Raw genomic sequence first — 22,776 nt, 5'->3', positions numbered from 1 at the left:
GTGAAGGGGACGAGTGAGGGTGACTGCTGGGGAGACTGGAGACCTTGAAACAACCATGAGAGCTTTTCCAGGTGAGCAGAGGCTCCTTCCCACTCCCATCTCTCCCAGAGTGACCATCACCAGCACTCACTGCCTGGACAGAGCTGGAGAGGGACTGCTCCCGCCTCCCCTCGTTTCCTTAGCCCTTCCGCCTCATTTATTTCCTTTGGGCTTTCCCCTTTGATTAAACTTCTGGCATGTAGGAATGTTTAATAATAAAACAGATAACTCATGGGAGATGATATTTATAAAATCCACTGCTCCTTTTTTTTCCCTTCATTTTTCATAAGACCTTGAGAGAAAATCTTGAACTACGTTCTTCCTTTTAAAAGTAGAAAGAAAAAGCAGAAGGAGCAGTTAACAAGTTTTCAAACAATCAATGTTTTATTTGGTTAATTTATTAAACACCTTTAAGACAATTAATTTTGGTCTGTACCCTTCTATAAAATTATTCAAGTTCTGAGCAAACCTCCAATACATAAAGCAAAGTTACTTTTACCATACGCAAATTTCAGATCAAAATACAACACTCTGTTTTCTTACATTTATAAAACCCGATCAAATACAAACGACATTAAAAAAGATAAAACACTTTCACTGATCCTTGGTACAATATTACAGCACAATTTGCACAGTGGCAACTAAGTCCTCAAAGCACAAGTCAAATACTTTAAAAAGGGAACCTCCCTTTAGTCACTCAACGTTCTACAGAACACGTAAACAAAGCGAGTGCTACTGAATCCAGGAAAATTCCTGTGTCCCTTTTTGTACCGTGTGTGAGCCACAAATCTGCAAGGGAGGTTACTGCTGAGTAACCAAACAGCTTTCCTGCTTTGCTGTTCCTGTTTTTTTGTGCAACTACTCCATGAAAATAAATGGATGGAGGTGGACCAGGCTCTGCACTGGGCAATTTATGGCAACTAAAGTAAACCAAGAAATGTGTGTGTTCTTCTAAAAACGGATCACAAAACCATTAAAAAAAAGAATCAATACCAAATTATCTGTGGGTACAACTGGAGTAACTGCCCTTTGCTTCACCTTCAAGACATCTAATGTAGACACAGAGTGTTTTCAATTGTTGAGAATTTGTTCAGTGGCAAAACCCAGTGTTTCAGCAATGGGTCAAAGTGCCATTAGAATTGCACATTTTTCTACATCGTACCATGCAATGTTTGTTTGGTGCTACACCTGAAAGCTTGCACTGACACTAACCTATGGACAATGGGGGATCTCTCGGGCAAGAGAAACGACAACTAAAAGGACAAACATAAAATGGTAAAACTGAAGTGTCAGTTGAGAGACGTTCCCGGGAAGGGTCCACTCAGCAAACCCTGCAGGAACACCTCGAGAAGAGAAAGGAAAATCCGAGCAGTGACAGCAGGGGCTGATGTGTCCCCTCGGGTTCTGCTTTGCACAGGCAGTCGGGGCAGTTGCACCCCAGTGCAATTAAAGGGTATTTTTGCCTGGAGTTCTGCAACCCCTTCACTTCCCCCCATCCCCAAACCATTGATTGCACTTACAGTTCAACTGTAAGTTCGGTTATTTAGTCTCAGCCAATGTGAAGACTTGTACATAATTAAATGGAAAAATACAGTAATGGATCTAACTTTCCTCTCCTCCCTCCCCAAACTCGTGTCAAATCCACGAGGATACCACACACTCCAAAACTTTTCATACCTGATGACGTTCATATAATCCCAACAGAATGAAGGAGAACTGCAAACTACACCAACAGTGCATAGTTAAACAATGCTCAAGTGTAAACAATACAGGATGGAAACACTTTAATAAAATCCTAGTGAGGTACAGCAAAAACCTAAATTTCCTAATTCAGTGGTTTAAGTGCAATTGAAACCCCGCGTTCCGCCCTTCTCTGAAGAGATCTCCCCATAATTAAGCTGCACTAATTAGGCTTATTCCCTTAAAGCTACATACCCATGCTATAACTCATTGTATTGACTTAATGCAAACACTTGTGGGGGAAAATTAATTTACAGGGTTAATTAAAACCTTTGTAGTATTCAAAAGGAATGATAGTAAAGGGATCAACCATGGAAAATGCGTTAATACATGTTTTTAAAAAGATTTCCAATAATTCTAACACAAAACAGCAAGTATATTTTGAAAAATGCATAGAAACCCTGTCAATACAAAAGTCCCCACTAAAATTACATAACTAAGCAATTTTAATCTAAATATTTTATGTGCTTTTCCTATAAAGGCCACTTTGACATACAAATACAAAAAAATTTACATTTTTTTCCCCAAAATAAATTATTTGTTCCTCAATTAAAAATACTGAATATGGAAGCATAACAACCCTCTCTTCTGCCAGCTGCTCATCTGCAGCAGCTATTTCCAAAGAAGAAAATCTCCAAATATTTTCAACTAGCAAAAGAAATAAGAAATGGCTTCAGCCTGTGTGAACCCTTCACACTGTGTGTGCTGGGGAGGGAATGGATACACACAGACACCTGCAGAGAGAGCTTTTCTGCCTCCCAGGTTATGCACCACAATCCCTTTTTGGAATCAGAAAAAGAAATCAAGGTTCATCTGAATCAGAGAAAGGTGAAATAGGAAAGGGAGTTAGGAGGGAGGAGCAGTGTGAGGTGCAGGGTGGGTTAAGTAAATGGAGAATGATGTGAAGGTGAGAAGACAAGAGCACCTGGGAGATGAAAGCTCCTCACGGGATGCAGGAGCAGGGAGAACAGCGTACCCGTTTTACTGACAGTGAACAGGGGGAGGGAGAGGAACACAAGGAACAAATTTCACTGGAAAAAACAAATCAATGGGAGAACAAAGAACCTTTACCAGCAGTCCTGACCACGTGGGCTTTTATCCCTGAATTGCCACGGAAGCAGCAAAATCAAACTCAGACACAGAGAAGCGTTGGAAATGAAAACGTGCTCGGACTGGGTTTGGGATGTCACGGGGATTCTTTGCTGTCGGGATCAGACCCACAACTGAACAACACAGGAACATAAAAGCAAGACAACATCAGCCCAGAGGGGCACAGCAAACCCCAAACACCCGACCTGCTCTAGAGCTGAGACAGGCAAATGTTGTGAAGTGGCACCAACTCGCTCCAGCGGGAAAAGCCGCGCTGGTGGGATCACGGGACGAGCTCCAATCGACAACACCACGAGAGGACAGGAGGGACACACTTGGACAGGACATCATTCCAGGTCAAACACCCATAAACTGACCCGGATAAACTGCTGGGCCAGGCAAGGGGGCAGGAGGGAAACCAGTGAACTGGAGTGGGTTTGGATACAAGATTCTTGGGCAGCCACTGAGTACAAGTTCTCCTAACCTTGGACCAAGGACTGGACTCGGAAGGACACAGGAGCCGCACATCTTCTGTATCACAAGGAATTCAGCTCTCTGGTGTGCTGTATTGCATAGTTTGATTGAGGCCAAAGAGCATTTACGTCTTATTTTTCCCTGTTTTTAACAGAAGTAACTCAGCATACTCAGATCAGAGCATTCCAAAGCCTGGCCCCAAGTGATTCACCAACTCATTTCTAAAGCAACACGTGAAGACTTTTGGGGTGGACACATAAAGAAAAGCAAAAACTTCATTCCCACACAAAGCACAGACAGACCCACAGAACACGAACACACACAAAGAGCCTGTAGCAGTAAACACATCTGTAACACAGAAGTCAAAGCATGACAGCTGGATGATGGGAACAAACCTTGCTGTCAAGCTGCATGCCAGCAACAGTAAACAAGACCAGGTGAGTGTTTCTACCACACCACACCAGCGTATTTTTTGTAGGAAAAGTGTCAATATATTCTGACAATCTCCTGGTCATTATCAAGATCTCAGATTTTACAGAACACCGAACCTTTACGAGAGCAGCAGCAATGTGGCATCACATTGCAACACCCTCCTATTTCTTGGTTCATGGAATATCATAATTGGATTATTCAATGTAGTTATTTCACTCTCTTACGCTAAAATAAAGTATTTGTACCGTACATAGTCAGACTAAATACATTAGTCATCATTCATATAACATGTATTTATATTTTTTAGCCCAATCCTACAAGATTCATGCTACTCAATAAACATGGTTTACAGAGGGAAAACTCTGAAGGTAGAGCACCTAACGTGAAGAAATTTTGCTTTTTCCCTTTGAAGGCAAAATTAGAACAGTCTCAGCTTGTCAGGCTCCACTTCAGATTACAAAGCAGTGACCAGACAAACTGGGATGCAGTTCCACATCTCTGGTTTCTCAGAAAAAAAAAAGTGGAGGGGAAACCCAGGCAGCCGGGAGCTCCCCGGTTATTTAGGCCAACAGCTGTGGTTCCAGCCTGCAGACACAGTTCCAGAGACCCCAGTATTTTAAGATTTAAATAGAAGCAATGTAAAATATTGGTTGCCCTATAACACCCAGCCCATGATCCTTTATATCTTATCCTGGAAGGGGCAGGGTGGACTCATCCTTACCTGTGCTGCCAGAGCACAGCTGCAAAGCTCAGACTCTGCACAGGCAATGGACAATGCTGCTCTTCAGCCTTCCCCGAAGTGAGAGGATCAGGGACTTGCAAGTGCAGTGGGGTTCTCCTGGTCCCTCATTTATCAGCTGTTTTTCAGACAGCACTGCAGATAACACAGGTACTCCTCATGAGGCCACAGCCTGTGGCTCCTGGACAGCCTGGATGAATTCGGACAGTCCAGAGGGCAGCACCCAAGATGGGAAGGAGGAGAAGGACAAGGCAGTTTCTGGACTCTTCTGAAAAGGCTGAAGGGTTCTTAGATTAACTGAGAAATGCTACAGCACTGGGACTGTGAAGCCTACGGGAAGACAATAACCTGCTGTGTGGAGAGGGGACAGGTTCAAACACCAACCCTTGATCCTCTCTGCTGCTTCACACAGGGCAGGAGTAGGACTCATATTCTCCACAGAATGAAAAGCTTGTAGCAGTTACCAAACCCCTAAACCAAACTGATGATACAGATTAAACACAAATAAAAACCAGCACAATAAGGACAACAAAAGAGTTCCTACACAGGACTAAAATTCATCTCTCTACTCCATGGCTTGCATCTACAAGAGCCTCTCCTCAGGCCTGCTAAGCTGATGTCTCTGCTCTTGGGAGCTTCTCTCCTTCTACCTCCTGACCCTCTGTGGCACCCACACCCTTGGGGGGCTGAGCAGGTGAGGTCTGAGTCAAACCCCACACCCGGCCCAACATCCCAGTGCTCTGACAGCCACGCTGGTCAGCGTGTCCCAGACACACAGCCAGGTCTTGGGACCGAGCCCAGGAACGTTAATATTTACAGAATAGCCACCATGATGCCAATGGAAGGCTCTGGAATTAGCAGCTAATTGGTTCAGTCTGCAGGGGCATGAATAGCTCCTTGTTTTGTCCCTACTATTCGTGCGTGGCCAGTAGAATGTTTGCTACATTGAACTCAAAGCATGAGCTGCTCCTTAAAATTTTAGAGGAAAACGTTCCCCGTGAAGCATTTCTTGGTTTTGCCTTTACAGAGAAAGGAAAAAGGCAGCGTTCCCCCTGTTACATTTTGTATTATTAAGGCCTCTGACAGTTCGGGAGCCATCTTTATGAAAAGGGATGTACTTTAAAAAACAGACTGAATAGTCAAAGGAAAACCCCAGAGAATAAACACGAGCTGATTATCAGCTTATATCGGTCCTTTGAGAAGTCAAGCACAGTGTAAGGAGTTCAAAACTATGTCAAAATAGCACCTTTAGAAGCAGAAGAAAACACACTTCTTCAAGCTAAGCAAAACCCCACACACTTGAAGATCCCAAAGAAAAGGGCAATTAGATGAGTTCAGGTATGGAAAGTGGGTATTGCTTTTTGACAGTTTTTCCTCTGTAGCTGAGCAAATGGGAAACTGCACAGAAAAACAGCCAATTAAACTTTACAGAAAAATCAGTGAATCTCTCCACTGAGATAATGGATCACAGGCAAAACAGTGCAGAGCAGAGGCAGAGAGAAAACTATCTGATCTGTCCTTAAAAAAGCAGAGACTTCCATTTTTTTAGACAGATCTTTTCCTATTTGAAAATCATCAGGACAGTCTTTCAATTGCTACTCTCATTTCCAAGTATAATAATTACTTTCAAGGAATACACATTTTTATTTACTTTTTACAGCAGCTGCAGGTCAACCTTGGTCTTTTTGTACAGAAACATTAATTTAAAATGAAATTAAAGTAAACTGTCCTTGGGCAATGGCACCATTCTGTCCTGCTTCTTGTCTGCTTTTAGTTTTTTGTTTTTGTTTTTTTTTTTTAATTGAAGGGCAAAATGCGATTTAAAACAAAACAAAAAGATTTGAATCAAAGTGCGAGGAAAAAAAAAATGAGGTAGCTGGGAATAGGGGCTTTCCCCCCAAGACAATCTTGTTTTACTGATACTTCTCCTCTGCTCCAAGCACTGAAAAGTACCTGTCAGGAGTCCACCAGGACACAGATCGCTGTTTACAGCCACTAAACTAAGGTGCAATACAAACTCACCACATATTGCAAAAATGCAGCCTCCAACCCTTAAATACAAAAATGTTTCTATTAAAAGAAGCAATTTTTAATTTACCTATTTCGGTTTGGGAAGTCAGGGATGAAAAAAAAATAATGCTTCAAATTGACTTAGCAGCTGTTTCCCGAAGCAAACAAAAGCTCGAACAGACCCCGTGCACTCTGAGCAACCCAGAGGAGTCCTTTGGACTCGTTTAAGACCAGTTCTGAAAGAGTTTGAAAGTATTTCTTAAGAGGGCACTCCCTGGCTTCCCTTCAGAAAGAAACTTTAACAAGAGCTTTACAGAATGTCAGCTCTGTTCAGCCCGACCACCTTGGCAAATACCCCGGTGTACTGGTTTACACACTCCAATAAATAAGCAGACTTTGCTTTTTAAGAGTTAAAAACAGTGAAACAAGTGACAAGGATGATAATGCTTTCCTGCTGTCACGTGTGAATTGATAAAGCAGGTTAATAAAATTGATAAAGCAGGTTAATAAAATTGATAAAGCAGATTAATCAGTGTCAGACCATTCAGGAGAGAACCTCAAGCCCAGCCAGGGATCAGGTTTTCAAAGCACACTAATTATTGCAGACTGACATTTAGACTTTCCAAAAAGGCTCTTGCTTTCATCTGGTGCAAAATTGTTCTACAGGGTTTTTTTTTTTTAGTGTTCTGAAGTTGGCAGAGGTGGCAGCACAGAGGATGCACAGAAATTGCACTGGTGAGACAGCCCATTGCACAGCCTGTGACAGGGGGTCTGTCAGGCTCCTGGCGTTGGAAATACAGAGGAGAGAAACTTGCCCTTGACAAGAACTGAGGATATTTTAGCATTAAGTGAAAAGGATGAAAGGTAAAGAAGAAGAAAAAAATAATCAAGGGCATTAGGTGGTGATTCAAAAGTACCCAGTATCTGGAAAAAAAAAAATAATTGCATTTTCGTGTTTTATCAATAAAATTATTGACATTGGGGACACTTCTTTCTATCTTATTATTGTAATCAGATCCATCAGCTTTTACCAGGGCTCAGAACAGCCTCATTTCATTATGCAAATTCAAGGGCACAGGTAGGCAGTGGCATTGAGCACCCTCATGCACTGATGTGCCCTGGCAGGTGTTCTCTGTTCACCAGAAACCCTCCAAAAGCACCAGGCAAACAAGATTTAGCCTTTGCCATTGAAAAGCTCCAATCTTTCAGCTCACTTTTCAAGACAATAACCTTCAAATATTATTCTAAACAACACCTTTATGCATTTCAAATATTTTTACAACTAAGAAGCAGCTACCTAGAACAAGCTATTTAAAAAATATTGTATCGTCAACAAATTTACAACTTAATCACCTGTTGGTAGCAGTTCATAGTTTAATTCTCCTGTTACCTTTAATCCTTTTGAGCAGGTGTTTATCAAGTTGGGCACTTCACATGGCTTTAGTCCATGTTTTTAGATTACCTGTTAATCAAAATTTTGAGACAATTGATTACTGGAGTACAACAGCAGTCAGGCTGCAGAGTCATGCTGGGCATGGCTGATCAGAGGTGTCACCTTAAACCCTGGCTGCAATCCTTCCTACAGCAAGGAATTTCATAGGAAAAAAACCCCACACCAGAAACCACAGGGATAATGGAGAGAGCAGGTGCCCAACTTATCAATAAACTTCAGAGCTCGTGGATGTGACCCCCACAGAAAATGAGTGGAGCTGCCCCCAAATCTCACTGCCTTCAGCTTTTACTGGGTCACCTTCCCAATCCCAAGGGATCAGAGTGATCTCTGTACTTTCCCTTCAGAAGTGGTGTGCCACAGAAACACAGAACCTACAGGTGCAGCTCCCAGCTCCAAGAAAAGACAAGGAAGAGCAGCAGAAAATGGCAAATGTCAAAAGGCTGCAGCAGCGAGGAGCGAAACACAGCCCTGCACTTGTTCCTGGACAGGAAAAGGAAACACTCCAAGAGAAGATGGAAATAGCAGCTCCTGCACACACGGATGTCATTAACACCCCTCCCACCCACCTGGAGGAGCTGTTTAAGTACTCCAAAGAGCTCAGAGAACACAACCCCCCCGTCCTCAACGCTAAATTAGAGGCAGGAAGGATCCATACCCTAAATTAAATGTAACTCCTTTGACAGCATGGCTGTGAGTGGCACCAAACCAGGCCCTGGTCTGTCTGTGTCCCTGGGCACAGCCACACTTCCTGAGACACTGCAGGCCAAGTAATGCAAATGAATTGCACTTCATCTAACTACTTAGAATTTTAAATACTAAAACCTGTTGTCAGCTGCCACTTATTCTTGCATGGCACCAGTGCTCTAATGAAGAGCAAAGTGTCCATATCCATCACATGGAGTGATATTCAAGGCAGCTGTGAAGAGTAACACAAACCTGCAGAACAGTATTTAAAAAAAAAAAAAAAAGTAAAAATTTACAGTGTTTTCAATAGCATACATTTAAAAAAAAAAAACACAAAAAAACCCAAACCACTGCTCTTTTTTGGAACACAGTGAATTGTAAGCATCTCTGTATTTTAGTAGGTCAGCTGAATTATTGTTATACACAGAGTAAACCAAAATTTTGGCACTTGTATCAACTGGCATTTGTTATTGCATCCTCCACTTTGCACGGCCCATGCACGTTAGCAGAGCCCATGCAGGCTGGATGGCCACAGTATTTATGGAACAACCAGAGGAACTGCAGTTAAAACAGGGAAAGACATCCCTAAACCCCTCAATCCTGTACTTTTGCATTTACTGAGTTGTGCAGGCACCAGAAATATTGCAAAGAAACCAAGCTGCCTGGTGTGTTCTGCGAGGGGAGTTTGTAAACCAGGCACCTCAGCAGCTCTGATAAAAACCTCTTACTTTCACCCAGATCTCTGCCCCAGAAGGCAGGCTGTGTGCCAGGCACGTGCTGTGCAGTCCAAGCACAGCCTGCCCACAGCTATCAGTGAGCTGAGGTTGTGAATTTGCTTTGTTTTCAGACTCAACCACTATCCTGCTGCGTAACCTCGGATCCATTTGCCTGCAATTCACAGACGAGGTGCCCCCAAAGCTGTGGAGAGCCCCTCGACCAGGAGCAGCTGGGTTGATACAGCATTTTCACAACAACTAAAACTTAAGGACTAGCTGCTCAAACATTTGAGAACAGGTAGACCTTGCTGTGGTACAGCAAAACAGAAGACTCTTCAGGACGCCTCTTCTTCAGGTTATAAAAACAGAAAGAATTTGAAATCCAACCCTGACTCCTCAGGACCATCTCACAAGGCCAGGTGTGTGCCTCCCTCAGGAACCCGAGGGATTTATTTTTTGAGAGCAACAGCACTTTACACCTTTGCTTCTGTAAATCCTTCTCTCTGCTGTACAGAGCAGCCACCAGAGTACACGTGTAAAACAAGCACAGAGGACGCTGCCGTGTGCTTACAATAGTATCTCTTTTTTTCCTCCACTTGTACACTCAAAACTTTTGATTTAACCCAAAATTAGCAATTCCAACGTTTTTCCAAAAATTACCTGTGGCACATGAAGAAAAAAAAAGAAGAGGGAATTTTTTTTGCGGGGGGAACTGTGGTAAGAGAGGGAGTGAGGGGAGAAGAAAAAGCCACCTCTCTTCCCATCTTCCACAACTCCTACCCCGTATTGTGGTGATTTTCTGATGACAGTGGCTGGGGTTTGTCCAGTTCCTCAGCAGGGGAAGGAAAAAGGACACAGAGGCCCAGCCCAAGTTCCTCAAGCTCAAGGTGGCCCAGCCAGTCCTGGTTTGGGATTGTGCTGAGCTTGACTCAAGGTGCACCCAAGGACCCAGCCCTGGTCCAAGGTGTGCCGGGCACCGAGTCAGTGGCACTTTGCAGAAATACAAATGTTGGTCTAAAAACATCAGCATTTCAATGCTGAGATGAACTCTCAGCCCCAGGGAAGGTGCCTAAATCCTGGTGGTGAAGCCTCAGATGGCAGGGACAGAGGGCCAGGAGAAACATTCACAAAGTCACCCGTGGAGGACCTGGCTGAACGAGAGAGCTGATTCAGGAGCTGGAAGGAATTAAGGCCACTGTGCCAAGCAAGGACAACTTAAACTAAGTTTCTAAACTGCCAAACCACCTAAAACCCCTGGACTGCACCTCAGAAAATTCCTGAGTTGTTTCCCATGTGGTTCAGCCATCGTATGCAGGGGTACACAGCACCAGGGGTACCCAGCCCTGGAGTGCAGGGACAGCTGGGGTGGTGGCATTTACCAGTGAACCCAGTTCAATCTATGGCTGTTCACATGTTCAATGCCTCAGGAGACTGGTGACCTCCCTCCACGCAGCACTTCTGGAATCACAGCCTCCCTCCCCTACTGAAGTCCCCTACCATCTCTTCTGAAAAGCAAAAGGAAAATCAGAGGTCAGCTCTGCCTCTTGTCTCCTGCACCATCCCCAGGACAATCCCTGGAGAAAGGGGAGCCTTGGCATCAAAGCCTTGCCTTAAATTCAGAGAGAGATGAAACCTGGCTATTGCACATCCCAAGAGATGCACTGGCAGGTCAGACCAGGGCAGACAGACAGGAGTCAGACCCCAAAAGACACATCACTTCCCTCCTCCACACACAGGGCCTGGAACAGCTCCTGGATCGGCCACACACAACACAGATGGGGAATGATCCCCATTCACTTAAGCAAGACCAAGGAAGCCAGTTTTGAGAGCTCAGGAATGCTCAAATCTTCAGCCTGAGCATGCACCCCAAACTCCAGGAGCCAGTGTCCCTGGAGACACTGGGGTCTGATCCCAGGGTCCCTGGTCCCTGGGCTGCACAGAACGTGACAGGAGGACAGGCGTGCTAAGAAATTCAGTTTGCGACTGGTTCAGCTGAAGAGGCTTAAACTTCTTGGTCAAATCTCACCAAGTGCATTCGCAACACGCTCCAATCACAGGAGATTTGTTTATTTATGTTAAAAAAAAAAAAAAAGTAAGAATACTTACTGTTAATCCTACTTTAAATGTAAACATTCTGTTCAGTAATTTTAACTGCAAAACACTGCTTGAGTACAGAGGATTTGGATTTAAAATGCGCATTTATCACTTTTCTGGGTGCTGAATGCCCTCAAGGGTGCTGGGAAGCTACAGGGACTTGGGAGATAGCAGCCTGCAATATTCTGAATAACATTTTTGAAAGTTTTCCAAGCCACTTAGAAAACTGAGCTCAAAAGTGAAATAGGTACTTAGGAACATTCATCACTTTTGAATATGGGATCTTGGCACTTTGTCTGAGAGAAAAAAAAAAAAATTGATCCATTTAAGATTTTTCAAAAAAGGGAAGTTTTATAGATAAACTAACAGCACTTGATTTATTTCACAAGACAGCCAAGGATGGAAATAGTGGTTCACATTTCTGTAGTAAAGCATTATATATAAATTTAAAATCTAAAGACATATATATACACACATCAAGTTTACTGCAATGCATAAATATATAAACTTTTTAATATGTCAACTAATATAGGTCAGAAAATTGATGTATATAGTTCAAGTTTTGCAGCACTTCAGCATTGTAAAAAATAATAAAAAAATAAATAATGGTGAATGGATTGGCTGCTGCCCTTTTCCCCCCCCACCCCCTTTGCTCAGAAATCAGAGTCATTCCAACCACACATCAGTGCTATGGAAGGACTGAGCAGACGTTTCAGAATGTCTCTTCAAGGACTATTTAGTGAAATATCTCTATTTTGTAGGAGTTTGCGATTGTAGTTCAGCATGTCTAAGATGACTCAACGAAGATGACAAAGGTTTACACTAACACAACCGAGGGCAGAGGTTGGCTTGTCTGAGGTCCACAAAGGTGCAGAGTGGAAAGTCTTGTGTGTAGTTATAATACTGGTTATACAAAATCTCTTTTTCTGAAGGGCAGGAGGTCTTATTTCTATTTCCCATCTCTCCCATTTTATTCCTTTTAAATAAATAGAGGTCACGTCCCACCCATCACAACAATAACGAAATTAAAAACTGAGGTAAAAGTGTTCTACCAGCTGACCTTGACTACGAAAAAAAAGGCAATTAAATATCGCTACTGATGTGAACAAGGCTTAGTAAGGAAAAAAAATGCAAGATACTAAGTTCTTCACTATAACCACGCCATAAAACCCAGCTTTCCAAGTCAGACAGCAATAAACAAGACTGTACCTTAGCACGGAAATCATTAGCAAACAAACTTTTGATCCCAATTTAAAGTCGCTGTTCAAATTTTCCTGAACTCTTAATCCAAAAATCAGGTTTTCTGCAAAAGAAATATATCCTTGTCATACTTCACCTTTGTTCTGAGAGAGACAAAACACACCATTCTACGATCCTCAGGCTTAAAAACCATTCTGAGTTTGCGAGTGATCTGAAGTAAAAAGGAACACAACCTATTTGTTTTTTTTTTTGCTTTTGCCAAAAGCAGCAATCACCACTAACCGCTCCAAACACCGCTTCCCTTTTCACTTCAAGAAAACAGCCACCAAAGCCCACCCAGAAGCACATGCCACCCACCTGCAGACCAGTTCGTCAGGCTACTCGAATGACAGCGTAGAAAAAAAACCAGTTTACTTCTCTGTAATGTACTGTATCCATTTCAGATTAGTCCATTTTTAAATATATTAAAAGTATTTGTAGGAATGAAACCATTGCAAATGAATGAAAAACCGTATGTACACACCTCCACCATTTTTAGGCACAGACCTTAAATCTTTTTGAGGAAGGACTAGAAATAAAAGGTGCAACGACCAACGTCTCCTGTGGCATCACGCTCCAGCAGCAGTCTTGGCAGCACACCAGGGAGGTTGGTTATTGTACAGCTCCTGTGTATTACAGCTATCCAGTCCCAGATAGCACTTTTATTCGGACCAGTTCCCCTCAGGGGAAATGCACCTGAAATCTGTTCCGCTTTCCAATAAGCTTCGCCAAAGGAAACCAATTCCCACAGTTCCAGACACAAAAAAAAAAAAACCTTCTTCAATAATATGGTTTAAACTCCAAATGGTTACGACTGAAGGTGTTTCCTTGCTCTCCCCTTTTATTCCCCCCCTCTCTTCTTTTTTAATGTATACTTAAGTTATTTGTTCCCAAACAAGAACTGAGACTCAAGCTTTTTAAGCATTTAAAACAAAAACAGTTACCATACCAAAGCACAGCATACAGTGTTAAGTTTCAGCTGTAATTTCTCAGCTTTTTCCTTTTATATAGAGCTAGATTATGGTGGGCTGCGCAGAATTCTTCCAGTCTCCTCCCCTGCCAGCACACGGATCACGGAGAAGGGACGCGGATGCGGAACAAGCCCTGCTGAAGCTGCAGCCGGAAGAGTTTGCAGTTGGCGATCCGCAGGGCGGCACAGCCGGTGCGCCGCAGGTCCGACGGGAACAGGGGCTTCGTGCGCTGCCAGGTGCCCGTGCTCCTCTTAAACTCTCTGACGTAGTCGTAGTTTGTGCCTGAGTTCACAAAAAAGAGAGGAAATGCCTAAAACGTGCTGTAGGTACCACAGCGTTTAACCTCTGATAATCACAGAATCGACCTGGTTGGAAAAGACCTCCGAGATCATCAAGTCCAACCCTTGATCCAACACTGTCGTGGTTCCCAGATCGTGGCACTCAGTGCCACATCCAGTCTCATCTTAAACACCTCCAGGGACAGTAAATCCACCACCTCCCTGGGCAGCCCATTCCAATGCCTGATTACTCTCTCTGCAAAAAATGTCTTCCTAATATCCAACCCAAACTTCCCCTGGCACAGCATGCAAACACGTGAAGGAGAGAGTGCACAGGAACACAGATCGGTTGCTGGAGGGGTGGTTGAAATTACTGTCAAAAGGGAACTACTGTGATGTTTCTGATTTACTTAAACCCACCACACTTGAAATTTTCCTCATTTAGGTTTTGCAAAAAGCCCTGTTACACAACTTATGTATGTACACATGGCCACAAAAGCATGTAGCCTTCCAAACCTCTTTTACAGTACGTGGCCAAATGCTGAAAGCTGAGGACTGACTGTGTTTGTTGGCACACATTTATTCAGTCAGGACTTAAGAGCCCAGAGTCACTCTCACATCCATATGAGCCACTGGATGATGTCCCCAAAATGCAGAACTGCCTGCTTACTGCTATAAAGACAGAAGCCACAACCTCAGGCAGTAACAGTTTTCCTTACATTTAGATAAAAGCAGTAACACACTTCTAGTCTTCTTTTCTGATCTTCAAACTAATCAACCAAACCACCCAATGCTCATAGCACTGAACTTGTTTCTGAAGAGCTCCAAAAGCAACCTGCACGTTTCTGTATGTCCAGCACAATCCCTGTGAACCACAGCAACTTAGAACAGAATCCCAGCCTCTTATCCTTAAAATGTTCAGTCTCATTAGTGCCAAGCATTTAAAAGACTGGAAGAAAATAAGCAACAAGAGGTTTTCAGTTCTAGTTCTGACCTGTGTCGAGATCTCCAATCACGTATATGCTGGCTCCGATGGGCACAGCTCCATACACGAAAGAAGAACTAGTTGGGATACAGAGGTTCTGGTCATTTAGATAAATCCACCTGTAAAAACAATAATTAAAAAAACAGGATGTGATTATTAAAAAAAAATAAATAATCCAGATTCTTTTTGTAACTGTAATCTTCAACTCGAAAGCAGAGAGCACATGTTAATTTGTTGTGTAAAAAGCATTGGGAATGTTGTCTAGACTGCAATAGTCCTGGCTTCTCCTAGCCAGGAAAAGCAACTGGTACTGCTGTATCCTGAATTTGCTTTATTTCAGAATTGCTCCACTCATCTGTGTAATCTACCTATAATAAATTCCTCTTGCAGCCACCCAAGTGTGACCTTCTGGAAGCGACCAGGCATGTCAGAGCCAACAGCTATGCCAGTCGATTTTCCCTACAGAGAAAATTTTAGGCTGTTTTTTCTCAAAAATCAGTAAAATCATAAACACATATAAGTCTTAATGACCCACTCTAGGGGAAATAACAAATTGCTATGGCAGAACCTTGTTATTAAGCAGTGCCTTCTCCCATATAACTCCTTAACTTCTCTAATTGTGCTTTATAAGGGCCTGCTAAGAAGAATGCAGCACTTGGCAACGCTCAGCTTCAAACAAGGGACAGAAGACTGGAGATCAAAATGGTAAGGAAATTTGGAAAAGAAAAATGTCCATTATCTGGAATTCCCAATCACATATCAGGCTCTTTTCAATCCCTTTCCAGCTCCTACTGTAATCTTAAAAGTCCCCTGTGTTCACTGTAAGCACAGTCTCATTGCAACACTACAGCAGCCTGATCATCCCACCCAATGAAAAGCAGTTTTCCATGTTGAAGCCTTTGGAGAGCAGGTAAGCATGTACTCATCATCCACGTGGGATACTGGTTCATAAAGGTGTCCCACTTGCCTAGAGTTGTCAGCATCCTCTTTGGTTCTGAAACAAACTCCTACAAAATGCTGCTGCACTTTCACAGAGGCTGTCACAGTTCCCAGGTACAGATCCTGAGACATACAAATCAAGGCCATTTTAGGTGACTGCTCCTACATCTTTTATTAAATAATTTACAGAGAACAGGAAAGTCTGAGAAACCTTTGAAAATCATCCCATGTATTTTATGGCCATACCAGGTTAATTTGAGGGAAAAAGTTTGGAAATGCCCTCACAGATACCTGCTGACCATGGAAAATTCTGCATCCTCTGAACTGATTCAGAAGTAAACCTCTCTTCTGGCCCTGAAGGAGATGCTGCTTCATATCAATTATCTTGGAGACAGAAATCAATTTTTAAAGGGCAAATGAAAGGATTAGATTTTGTCTGTGCTGTACACTGAAGGATTAACATCCTGCAGAAAGCAAGGCCATGGTTTGTAGCTGTCACAGAGGATGAGAGATGAACTAAGAGCAGAACAAAAGAGAAGTTCTCTACACTGATTCAGAAACTCTCCTACAGAGCAAAACATCTTGCACCATATTTCATTAGCTTCCTTACTGTGGGAAGAGGGCACACTCAGTGTTTTCACTGCTTTTTAGCAGCAAGTGACCTAGAATTATGAAAACTGAGTAAGTGGCAGAGCAGTGCAGAAGGAAGACTGGAGTTTCTTTTTTTTTTTTTTTAGTAAACATAGGACCACGTTAAGGAAGGGGGAAAAAAACCAGTTCAGAGGTTTATCTGCACTAGATACTCAAGGTTTTGGAGTTTAAATAAAAATACCTAAACCCACGGTGTGAGGTCCAAGCACAGCACCAAAGGACAATATTAAAGTATGTGCAGTTGCTTGTGAAAATTCATTCTGAAGCTTTCTCAACACGTACACTTTAAAAAACAGGCACCACTTTTCAGGAACACTCACAGCAGCTTTAGCAGTTAGAACTAGGAAGGAACAAAGACAGGAAGGGCAAGGGGTCACGTTTCATCAGAATTTGACTAAGCTCCAGCTTAATGTGGGCTGTGCCTGCCTTTTGAACAGTATGGAAAAAACACCACGACCCAAAAATTCACAATCTTCAGGAATCTGCCAACAGTCCTTGGAACAGAACTCTTGCATACTTCCCCGGGATGGCTCCACTCAAACCGAGCCCAAGAGGAGCAGGGGGAAGGCAGTACCACTGTAACCATGGACAGAAGTGATTGCTCAGCAACTGAAATGTGCTTCCACTTAAATTTAAAAAAAAAAAAAAAAAAAAAAGGAAGGAATCCTGATTTTTTCCACTCTTCAAGTGATATAAGCCAAATGATCCATCCACACTGCTGTAATGAACAGGCAGGATGGTAACTACTTTATGTCCATGTGGGAAGGAAGTAAAGATGTGATACAGAACAAACAGATTCTAGATATATAACCTCAAGCTCATCCCAGCTGGGAAAGGAGGCCTGCAAATGAATGGAAATCCATGTTCCTCTCATCTGACAGTGCATCAGGCAGTGTTCTCATCACATTTTAATAAGCACTTGCTTTTAATGAAATTCCTGCACACTGAATGGAAGAATCTTGCTAATTACACATACTATGTCACAAGATTATTTAGTTTACTACTTATATACTGCTGAAAGCTTTTCCTTATTTTTATGATGTTCCTGTAGCAAAAAGAACATTTTAAAGGAGTTTTTGCCAAGTACTGCTTCTGAACAGGTATCTTTCACTTTTATCCCCCTTAATACCTGCAAATTTTCATAATTCTTTTTTGAATCATGAAAAGAAGAAAAAATCCTACCTCACTCACAGACCACCAGCAAAAGGCAGTTGGACTATTCCTAGGGATAGAGCTCCACCAGCAGCTCTTGCAAAGAATCCTAAAGCCAATTTGGGCTCTGTTAAATATTTCCAATTATCTACATTGAAAAGAAAAAACCCAAGTGTGTACAGACATCATCCAATTCTCCACACACCTACGTGATGCAAAAAAGTATATTACGAATTAGGAACTCTGGTAGAAGACTGATTCACCAAGGTCTTGAATATATAAAGATTTCCTGCTTTTTATGGAGAAGAAACACTGGACCACTGAGTGAAGGATACCTTTATATCTCCATCCTCCACTTTCACGTTTATTAAGTCTGTTTTTAGCTTGATCAATATTTTAAAAAACAGGATACAACGCACATAAAGCTCAATCTATAGCCTTTGAAAAAAAAATCCACATCCTGCAAAAGCCCTGCAGTCTGATGTATTTTCTATCTTTGGTTCACTTACATTCACTCATGCACGTGACTCTAAGGACAGGCTGACAAAACATTTATTAACTGAAAAACCTCGGTTACAGCAGTACTTCAAATATGAGAATTATTTTCTCTATTATCCTGTTCCACATTTCATGTGGATGTTACTATTCTGTCTCACTTCATTTATTTTATTACTTGTTTATACAGCACAGCTTAACAGGAGTCTCAGTGTTTATTTTTTTGGTAGTGTGAAGACCTCAGCACATCCCCAGCCTTTAGAAAACTCCGTGTCACAGTTTAGAATAACAATTTTGAAAGACTGCGCACTGTGAGTTATTCTGGAGTAAGTTACTGTCAAAGTAAACAATATTAAACAAGTCCAGTCCTTTAATCCAATTTAAACCAGAATTATGGCAGCTTACAGGAATTAATATGTTTATATACTGCTGTAAGTACATACTTAGACATACACACTGGAGTAAAACCTGTAAGTCAGACGCTCACAGCCTCTGGGTGCCTGGGGTGGTGCTGACCCCGTGCTCCCTGGTAATGAGACCTGAGGCACACATGGAAATTCATGCAGATGACCCAGGTGTGCACTGCTGCACGTACCTGAAACCCAGCAGTATCCAATGGTTCAACTCACAGCACAAAAAGTTCTCTCCAATCAAAGAGAAAGTGAACATGATGGAGTTCTGCACTTAAAAACAGCTGGAAAAGCCTGTAGCTTGTTACAAAGTACAGAATACTGATATATGTAACCATTAAAAAACCATTGTGAGTTTTGGTTGGAGACTGCTAGAACTGATGTGCTGTGACTCTGACCCACTGCTGCTAAACCACCTTGCAAACATACTCCTCCTTTCCCAAAATCTGTTAACCCAACACTTTTAAACTTCTGCCAATAACATACACATACATTGTTGATGTGATATTTCAGCTCTGACAGCTCCAGTACTATTCCATCACCATAACCACAAAAAGTGTGTGTGCTGTGAAGTCTGAGCGTTCAGATCCTTCACGATGACTTTTTGAAGCTGCTGGTTTGAAGGGGGACTAATCACCTTGTATTTGTCTCAGAACCTTGCTGAGGAAACAAATGCACTTTTCAATTACAAATCGATCACCTTGCAGCAGCTGCATGATGTTTAAGATGAAGAACCTGCCTTTGTACATCCATCACAGTAACTATGCACGAAGGAACTGAGAGAAATTGTCCACCTGCAGTAACATCTATGGCATCACTTATGCTTTACTCCTGACTGCTGATGCACAGCAGAGCATGTGAAAGTGGAATTGCTAAACTCATCAAACACACAGCATTACTTAGCATAAGGTTTTCACAGACTTAAGAAAAGCATATTATTTATTTTAAGCATATTATTTATATTGAGGGAAGTAAGTGATTTAGATTTGTTTTCTGCTATTTCTCAATCAGCCCAGGAAATAACACCCTCACATTTTCCAGAGAGTCAATCTGCTTTCATTTGATGTTTGTGAAACACTATTTTAATGAAATTATGATCATTTTCCAGACACAATGTTACTTCAGAAAAGAATACTGGACAACAACGTACTTTGTCTCAGCACTGGGCAGGCAGAAATATTTGCTAACTGCAGTTTGAAGGTAATTCCCTTTATGGCCATTTTTTCCCTTTTCCACATAGTTACAACTGCTCAGAGACCTTTCCCAAATCTTCATTCGCGAAGCCCAGCCATGACTGATGATGACAACTGCTCAGGTGTCACAGCCCCTGCCACAGTCCCCCTGAAAGGCATCACCTGCATAGATCTCCGAGGGAAACTTGGGATAAGTGACAGACCCCTGGAGCTGAGTACTGGAACATAACATAGGGACATTGCACCCTCTTCTGGCTACAGCTCCCCTTGTGCCTCCTGGGGTTGAATCGAGACCTTCCAAACTTTGGGAGCGTGATCCCCAGCCAGCAGAGTCATCCCAGCCTTTCCTGGTCCCCAGTCTCCAAAGGAACACCCACAACCCGTGTCTTGCCTGCAGTGCAAGCACACACTGAAGCTGAGTTAAATTTCTAGGCTCAGACCCTGCAGTGGCAGAGCAAAAAGGCAAATGTGAGTATCTGGGCAGCCCTCACCCTGTGCCTCCTCCAGCAGCTCCTCCTGCTGCTCCCTCCCGGCCCCTGCGCCGGCACAGCCCTCACTCCACACACCCAGCACACACAGGGGGGGTAGAGCAAGACCTGGAGCACCTGGATTTTTACTACAGTTTTATCTGAATGCTGTAACACCTCGGGGATGCCCCCGAGCACGGCCACAAGCACAGCACACACTGTGCAGGTGTGGGTGCTGCAGGCAGCAGGTGGCACCACGGACTCACCTGCAGCACCGAGGCTGCAACCTCCGAGGATTCCAAAATCCATGAAAGCTCACCCTCTACCAACCAGTGGGACAGGTTTACAGTCACTGGTGAGGAATCATGAGGATCAGCCTGGAAATATTTCAAGTGAATCAGCTAAAAATAGCAAGTAGGAGAGAGGAAAGCACTTCTTTCCAGAATTCTTTTCCTTTCAAAGACCTCTTTCAAAAATGTTAATAAACTTTTAGCATTTCCCCACCCCCACAGGGCTAGAAAACACTAGGGAGCATCAGCAGCAATAGCCTCTCTTATCTGTCTGCTTCCTATATCCACTTGAAAGGATGTTTTTCTCCAGCCTCATTTGATTATAGCTAGTTTAGACATTACTTTGAACAGCACAGAAGACCTCTTCATGCTGAAATTAGTCTCTTTACAACCACATCTTGCAAGAAAATTACATAATGAATTTACATCTACTATTCTATTTTTATGTCCTTTTATACAGGTCACTGTCATAAATCAGTCTTGATCTCCTAATAGACATGCTAATCTTCTCCACTGTCAACAAGACTTGAAACATCTGACCACAAAGTCTTTTTTTCAATTTAGTTTATAAAAGAGAATCATCCAATTTATAGTCATATGCAAGAAAAAAGTTGCTGAAGGAATCAAAGCTTGTCTTATGACTGGAGAGTAAGGTGACTATACAAAAAAAATCTGCCTAAGGTAACATTTTGAATAGTTACCACATGTAATAAGGTGGATTCCACCACCAGAGCCAAGAGATAACAAATGAAGCAACTGGAAGCAGATTCAAAACAAAGAGAAGGAGATCAGCCACACAAGATGCAGAGGGGGCTGTGGAATGTATAGCATCCATAGTGTCTTTCCTAGGGCAAAAACCTACATCAGCTATAAATGCTTGGAGCAAAAATGTATGAAATTTCTTATCCCTACCTTAGGAATTCCCTAAGCTGCAAAAGACTGGATCATGAAGAAATATCCCTGTACATACATACCCTCCTGCATAGAATCTTGGAATCATCTAGGCTGGAAAACACCTTTAATAAGCACTCACAAGAAGCCTTGGGCATGAGCACAGGTAGGGGCAGCAGTACCCTGCACTTGGGGGAATTGCAGAGTGCAGGGGAAGAACCACAAACCACCTGTATGACCAAGGGCCTTGTCCTGTTCAGGGGCACTCAAGACTGACATGGTGGCCCAGGGCTTTAGAGTCGGTATGTTAGAGGGTAAAGCCACTGATGGACCTTCAGTAACAGCCAAGCTGGGCCATAAAAAATAAAATGAGCACAGCACAGACCTAATATGCTTTTAAGTGCTGGAGCAACAGGGGGGGAACAAGCAGAAGACTGTAAGGCATGTATTTTCCATGTCTAGAGCTGCAGCCAGTTACCTTTTAAACTCGTCATGATAAAACTCAGATTTGCACGTCACCATCTCACTGGCTTGACTGTCATCACGACTCCTGACTCCACCAAAGACATAAAGCTCAGAGGCAACTCCACAGGCCACTGCCCCAAATCTGAAAATCCAAATGAAAAGAAAATATTAATGCAATATATCAAAACCAGTTCACATATCCTTCTGAACTTCCACCATTTCTTACTTTTTTATTTATACACGCACACACAGATTCCTTATATATCCAACAAGTCATGGATTTGAATTGTAAGCACCTAATTCAGACCACATAAAACAGAAAAGTATTTATCTCTGAAAAAAATTCTGAGGTTTCAACTTAATTACAATTTCTAGTTTTCATTTTGCATCAAGGAAGTATTGCTTGTAATGTCAGGAGTGCATTTCTACAAAATTTGTATTTATTGCCTGGATGCTTCTCTTTTCCTCAGCCATGAGTTAACTACAGGCCACCACGACTCAGGAAGTCAGGGCAAGTTCATGGGCCATCTTCAGGGATTCATCAGCAAAAGGACAATTTCCTCTCATCAGAGTTAGAAAAGGTTGTACACAGCAATCTAGTTCCCCCTTCCATTTTCACTCACCTCCTCTCTTTGAGAGGACAGATTGCTGTCCACTGCTGAGTCCTGGGGTCGTAACACTCCACAGATTCAAAGAGTTTTCCATAGGAGCCTCCACCCATTGCATAGATTTTCTTCTTCATAGCTGCATAGCAGCCAATCTTATGGAAAAGAGAAAAAGCATATCCAAAATGACACACAAATGCACAGTACTGAGAGGCCCAAAACTAACTATACACACACAGGCATTCGGGTTGCCTGTATATTTATATATATACATA

At 42.6% G+C, this 22,776-nt stretch overlaps 1 protein-coding gene across 3 annotated transcripts in view; it reads right to left on the bottom strand.

Moving 5' to 3' along the window:
* Positions 1 to 400: 400 nt before the first annotated feature.
* The window catches only part of GAN (gigaxonin), a 40,985-nt gene continuing 18,609 nt past the window's right edge, over positions 401 to 22,776 (bottom strand). For 2 of the 3 annotated variants that reach the window (XM_032701046.1, XM_032701047.1), the window contains 4 exons: positions 22,520 to 22,656; positions 21,910 to 22,038; positions 14,953 to 15,062; positions 401 to 13,962 (listed from right to left, as the gene is read on the bottom strand). In XM_032701046.1, coding sequence (XP_032556937.1) covers positions 13,781 to 13,962; positions 14,953 to 15,062; positions 21,910 to 22,038; positions 22,520 to 22,656 — 558 coding nt within the window. In that variant the 3' untranslated portion in view covers positions 401 to 13,780. The remainder of the gene's footprint in view (positions 13,963 to 14,952; positions 15,063 to 21,909; positions 22,039 to 22,519; positions 22,657 to 22,776) is intronic. The other variant, XR_004359446.1, reaches the window with a different exon arrangement.

Source organism: Chiroxiphia lanceolata, chromosome 13 (genome assembly GCF_009829145.1).
Source record: "Chiroxiphia lanceolata isolate bChiLan1 chromosome 13, bChiLan1.pri, whole genome shotgun sequence".
NCBI classification, from domain to species: Eukaryota; Metazoa; Chordata; class Aves; order Passeriformes; family Pipridae; genus Chiroxiphia; species Chiroxiphia lanceolata.
The sequence above is the reverse complement of the archived record's forward strand: the minus strand, read 5'-3'. Positions and strand labels throughout refer to the sequence as shown.